This window comes from Alexandromys fortis, unplaced genomic scaffold (genome assembly GCF_014885135.2).
Source record: "Alexandromys fortis isolate MF-2015 unplaced genomic scaffold, M_Fortis_MF-2015_v1.1 scaffold_46, whole genome shotgun sequence".
NCBI lineage: Eukaryota > Metazoa > Chordata > Mammalia > Rodentia > Cricetidae > Alexandromys > Alexandromys fortis.
In genome coordinates, this window is record NW_026067919.1 from 11,014,443 (window position 1) to 11,020,807 (window position 6,365).

The following is a 6,365-nucleotide window of genomic DNA, read 5'->3' on the forward strand; positions in this document are numbered from 1 at the left end:
TGACCCCTTTGGGAGTCACATATCAGCTGGTCTGCATATCAGATATTTACATTACAATTCATAAAAGTAGCAAGATTACAGTTATGAAGGAGTAACAAAAATAATTCTATGGATGGGCGTCACCACGGCACGAGGAACTGTATCAAAGGCTCATTTTCTCTTATCCAAGAACTAATTATCCAAACAACAGATTGGCTTTTCTTATTTCTTCCCCGAGTTTTTCTAGCTTTTGGCCCAAGTTTCTGCCTTAGCTAGGGTACTTTTTCTTGCAGTCTTCCTGCAAGAATTAGGATTGTGGGGGCAGGAGCACAGTCATGCCCCCATGGGGCCACCAGGACCCCCTCAGCACACAACAGCCCCCTGGGCCTACCTGGAGTGATCTCAAACAGGTGTCTCCCCGGATCCTCAGGGTCTGGAAGAAGTTCGGTCACTTGTGTCCCTTGTAGAGAAATAAATCCCTGAAATGGAGACAAACAGAAACAGGAAAGCTGAGAAGTCTGGGACAGGGCTCTTCGGAGTGGAGGGCGTTGCTAGGACGGGGTTCAGTCCTCCACCTGGTAAGGCAGGTTGGGTACCAGGAAGAAATGCATGCTTCTTTTCTGTGGCAGGGGACCAGGCACCGAGGACACCCCAAACCCACAATCTGAGCACACAGTTGGAGGGTGGGAGGCGCTTTCCAGTGCAAGACAAGGCAAAGCAACGCTGAGGCCAAGAGGACTACCGGGCTGTCTCCATTCCTCACCTCCCCCTTCCAAAGGCTCACAGTGGTCTGCTGAACCAATAGGAGCAAAGGTGTGGAGAGAGAGAGAAGAGAGAGAAGAGAGAGAAAGAGGGGGGGGGGAGGCTCGAGCTCCAGAGCTCTGGAGATGATATTGGCAACAGACAGCATCACACAGCTGCATGAATACAATCTGCCATGGCCAGGCAGGATGTGATTTCATTCATTCCTCTTGGTTTTATTAATGCATTCAATTTATCATTGTTGCTATTGTTATTATTATTTTAGGGTTTTTTTTGAGACAGGGTTTTTCTGTGTATCTCTGACTGTCCTGGAAGCCACTCTGTAGACGAGGTTGGCTTCAAGAGATCAACCTGCCTTTGACTCTGGAGTGCTGGGATTAAAGGCATGTGTCACCATGTCCAGTTCAATTAGTTATTAAGAGGTTTCTATTGCAGTGCTGGGGATCGAACCCAGGACCTCTCATATTCTAGGCACATGCTCTCTCATCCAGCTGCATTTTCAGCCCGAGGTTTTACTTCTACAGAATAGGAGTCAACAACATGTACAAAGTCACCAACCTAGACAGTGCCATCCCTCTGTCATAGGCAAGAACAGTTGTCCCTTGGAATCCACAGTATATTGGCTCCAGGAACTCTTAGATGCTCTTTCTGAAGCTCTGTATAAAGGGGCATGGACCCTCACTCCTCAGGAGAGTTCCACAAGTCAGATTCCTGCTTGGTAAGTTTTCCCCAAAGAGATGCGGTGTTGCCTCCCTCACCCACAGGCTAGCCCGAGCCCTCTTTACTCTCTGGAAGAGTTCCTTCAAGTCATGCATGCAGCTTTGCTTAGCTTAGACTACACACACTTCTATCCTCTCTATGGAAAACCATTCTCAACTCCATTCCTGTAGTCGGCTCTCCAGGTTCAAATCCTAGCTCAACTGCAGATAAGCTGTATCATTTCTCTGTACCACGGTTTCTTTATCTGGGCGTTGGGACTTATACTAGCTTCTTGTAGAGCTGTTCTGACCATACATGAATTAATACCCAAGATGTCCTTAGCGTGGGTTCTGGCACACAGTGAGAACAGCTGTGTGTGTGATTTGTTTTGAGACATGGTCTTACCATGTAACCCTAGCGGATGTGGAACTCACTATTTAGACTAGGTTAACCTTGAATTCATAGAGGCCCATCTGCCTCTGTCTCTTGAGTGCCACAGTTCAAGGTGTGCACCACGCCGCTGAGCTAAGAACTGTGTAACTAAATAAATATCTGCATTATGGTTCCACATCATCCAGGAGTCTGCATTTGACTAGTTGAAAAGGTCAGGGTCTGCTTCATCACTTCCCAGCCCCACTCCTCTGCCTGCCAGCAGACATTCTCCTCCTGGGCCAGTAACATTGTAGTCCTCACAAAGACCCCACCTTAGTCCTGTTGCGCAGATAAGGAAGCCGGGGGTGGGGTGGGGTGGGACAGAAAGTGAAGCATTAGCCTACAGCTGACTCGGGCCTTTTCTGGCAGACCCTGACCACAGCAGGGTAACGGGAGCCTTATGTCTGCTGGCATCTGTGCTTCGGGGACGTATGGAAATGCCTCTTGTCATATAAGCAACCTCCAGGCGGTATCTGCACCCACAGATGCTTGCTCTGGGGAAATTATAGCAATAAGCCAGGGACCCAGCTGGTAATTGCTGTAACTGAATTACTGGTTGTGCTCTTGCTAGGGAACCTGGAACTACAGGGAATAAATTAGGACAGCAGCCCCAGGACGTGGGAACGCGCTCATTAGAGGGCGTGCACGAGACTCATCACTGAGTCCCGGCACTTGCTGCTTCCATAACCAACTGACGGAAGCTTTGCTGCGTGTTTTCCCTCTGCCTCAACGACTGTCGTCCACACAATATCTATCTTCACTGACATGACTTTCTAGGAGGCGAAAGGGAAAAGGCAGAAATAGCGTCTGTTGTGGGAACTGGTGCTCTGTTCCTGGCTTTTAAACCTACATGATTGAATTTGATCTAGAAGTCCCGCGGGGCAGGTTCCGCTATTGCCGTCTCTTGCACCAGAGGACAGAGGTGGGGGAGGCAAAGTGCAGGCTCCTGATGTCTCTGCGGTTAGCGAGGGTCAGCGGGGATATGAGGTCCCACCTGCCCACCCTGCTCTCCATTTTTGTGACAGTAGCTTCCCACCAGCTCAGCTTGCTTCTAAGAAGTCACTGTGGGAATCCCTGTGTGGCCCCATCACTGCAAGGGCTTGATACCAACCTGGGGCTTCACCCAATACTGAACCCCCAACCTTCTCAAAAGTCGGAAGCAAAGCTTTGATCTGAGGGTATTGGGATTAGGTGGGACAGGGTGTGGTCCCAAGAAGCCTGCTCTCCTGATTGGGTAGTGTGATGTGTGTTAGCTCCTGATTGGGTAGTGTGATGTGTGTTAGCTCCTGATTGGGTAGTGTGATGTGTGTAACACTGTAGTGAAAGTACTTGTTAGGAGTCCACCAAACTTCCATACAAACCTGAGCTTGCCACACAAGCGACCCCAGAGCTTGTTGGAACACAGAGGTCTGGGCTTCTGGGGTTCTCCAGTAAGAAAACCAAAGCCGTCAGTTTCCATGTTTGGCATCCTCTGTAGAACACAGGTCTCTTTCCTTCATGGCCAGTTTCATGCTGTCACTGAGCGTGGAGTCGGGAAGAGATTCACTACAGTGTTTGCCACAAGGCCATCACCTCGGAGGACAGGGCACAGTCAGTGAAGCCAGGTGAGAAAAGATGCACACGGGAGCTGAGTTCTTCCCTTTGTTTTTGCTACAGCTGATTTAACTGTGGGCCTGGGACGAATGAATTGATCATGGGTCTGTCTGTTCAGGGGAGCACAGGACTCCACCCTGGACTTTCAAATTCCACAGTTCTGGAGAAAGCAGCCGAATGTGTATTTCTGCTTAATTTTCTGATGTTGGTGGCCCCAGGCATATGATTTGAGACCTGCTGGCCTACAGCAGTCAAGGGTTGGTGCTTTCCCTCTGAAAGTCTTCACCTAAATTTGCTCTCCTGTGGAACGGTAGCATTGACTCCATGGAGCCATCATGACACGGCGATCGCTCGTGATCTGCTCCAGAGAGGGGGCTTTGTTTGTAATCCTGAGCCCTGAACATGCAGGTCACGTGGCCAATGAGTAGCTGCTTCTAACTCTCAAACAATGCCCCAACCAAACAGGCCCTGGGATTGTCTTGAGGGGAGTGTTCAAAATAAGCATCCGCAGGGTCCTACTGGCTTTCTTTTAAGGGTGTGGGGCCAGGCCCAGACCCTTTGATTCTGGAAGGGGCCAAGCTCATAGTCTGTGCTACAGTGGCACAGTCTGATGAAAGTCTGTGGGCACACAGTGAGAGCACACAGCTCTAAGGCCCTTCCTCCTTTCCCCGGGACTGAACCCATGGGCACTGGCCATTGGTACATCTGCTCAGCCTGCGTGTCTGAGCTTATCCCCAGGAGTTACAGCTGACTTCGCTCATCTCTAGCTCTGGCCTCCAGAGTTTATTGGTATAGATGACTCATGAGCTAAGAACACAGCATTCTGTCTGTCTTCAGCAAGGCCCCACAGCCAGGACTGTTGCTGTCTCCACCATAGCGCCTGCATCAGCTCCCCCAGTTACCAAATTCTAGAAACTGCATACAGAGAACAGAGCTCTGGGAAATGGGTAGGACAAGCCCAGCTGAGGGGCTTTTGGGAGGGAGTATATTTCAAAGACAGCAGCAAATTAAAACGCTTACTTAAAGATCCATCATCTACCCGGACAGTGATGGTGCACGCCTTTTAGACCAGAATTTGGGGGGCAGAGGCAGGCAGAGATCTGTTAGTTCAAGGTCAGCCGGGTCTACATAGTGAGTTCCAGGACAGTCAGGAATAAACAGAAAGGCCCTGCCGTAAAGCAAACAAGCAATAAAAATCCATCATCTATATGACATTAAATGCAAACCTCTGAAGCTCCTTAGGCTGAAGAACAGCGATTCAGTGACTAGCTTCAGCCCATCCCATGCACCTAAACCTCACAGTGAATAACTTGGGGTGCAGGGGTTGTCTGAATGCAGAAAGTCCCCTGTACCAGCTTCTGTGCATGTTGGTTATCTTCTGCTATCCAATACACCTAAAACTTAGTAGCCTGAAACTATGGTACTATTTTGTCAGACAGCTTCTGTAGGGCAGGAATTTGGAAGCAGAGTCGTTGGATAGTCTGCGGCTTTATAAGGAGACAGTTAAGTCCAGAAACCTGAAAGCTTGAAGAAGACCAGAGGTAGGTTTTCAAGTTGGCATACTCAAGGAAAGCTGTAAAACACACCCACCTCCCGAGGCACAAAGGAGTGTGTGAGTGACAGACCCAGCTGGGAGGATTATCCATAATTCAGCTCTCCAGAGGAAAACATACTTAGAGAGCTTGGAAACAGGATCCCGGAAAAAAGATAATTAAAAAAAAAGATTTGTTTATTTATTATGTATACAGTGTTCTGCCTCCGTGAATGCCTGCAGGCCAGAAGAAGGCACCAGATCTCATTCTACATGGCTGTGAGCCACCAATTGGTTGCTGGGAATTGAACTCAGGACCTCTGGGCGAGCAGCCAGTGCTCTTAACCTCTGAGCCATCTTTCCAGTTTCCAGAGAGAAAAGATAATTTTTAAAAATGGGCAGAAGGGCTGGGAATTAAACTGAGTTGACAGAATGCTTGCCTAGCATGCTCAAGGCCCTCGGTTTGACCCTCAAGGCTAAGTTAGCATCACTTCTTAACACTAACTGTGATGGTGCATGCCTGTAATTACAGCCCTTTGGGGGTGAAGGCAAGAAGGTTAGAAAGTCAAGGTCACCCGCGACCCAGGCCAGCCTGGGTTACGGCAGCGTGTCAGCGAGATGTAGGCCGATTTCACGAGATCAGATTATGTAATCACCTTTACAGAAGGGGGAAGACTGAAAAATGTTTAGAGAAATGGTCAGAAACAAACCCTCAGATTCATGGACTCCAATAAGCCTCAAGTATAAGAAACAAGCGGAACTGAAATGTACACATCAGAGTCAAAAGGCTCAAAGACAATTATGAAAAGGAACCACTAACAGGAGCCAGTAGAAGATATTGTGTGTTCAGAGGAGCAAGAAGGAGGATGACGGTAGACTTCTCACCAGAACAGTGCAAGCGATGAGCCAGCCTAGCAACGTGTATTTCTATACATGCGCAACTATAGTAAAGCAACAACAACAAGGCAACCAACCTCACATTCTAAATTTAGTGGAAATGACCTTCAATAGTGTAGGTTAAATAAAACAAAGTCACAGGGCTGCAGAGATGGCTCAGTGGTTAAGAGCACTGGCGGCTCTTCCACAGGACCTGGATTCAATTTCCAGCACCCATATGGCAGCTCACAACTCTCTGTAACTCCAGTTCCAGGGATCTGACACCTCACAAGACATACATGCAGGCAAAACACTAATACATATAAAATAAAAATAAATTTTAAAAGATATATAAAGGCTGAAAGAAACAGAGACAATCAGTTGGCAGGAAAATAGTATTTGATAAAAATGAGAAAGGTACCCAGTCTCTAGACTTTTTTTTTTTCGTTTTTTTTTTTTTTTTTTTTTTTTTTTTTTTTTTTTTTTTTTTTTT

The 6,365-nt window shown here is 47.8% G+C and overlaps 1 protein-coding gene across 4 annotated transcripts in view; it reads right to left on the bottom strand.

The window, feature by feature from the left end:
• Arhgap22 (Rho GTPase activating protein 22) overlaps nucleotides 1–6,365 on the bottom strand; it is a 155,032-nt gene that overhangs the window by 75,722 nt on the left and 72,945 nt on the right. For all 4 annotated transcript variants that reach the window (XR_007591395.1, XM_050140736.1, XM_050140738.1 and 1 more), the window contains exon 3: nucleotides 371–458. Coding sequence is in view for 3 of the 4 variants with exons in the window: in XM_050140736.1 (XP_049996693.1) it covers nucleotides 371–458 (88 nt within the window). In the remaining variant the exon portion in view is untranslated. The remainder of the gene's footprint in view (nucleotides 1–370; nucleotides 459–6,365) is intronic.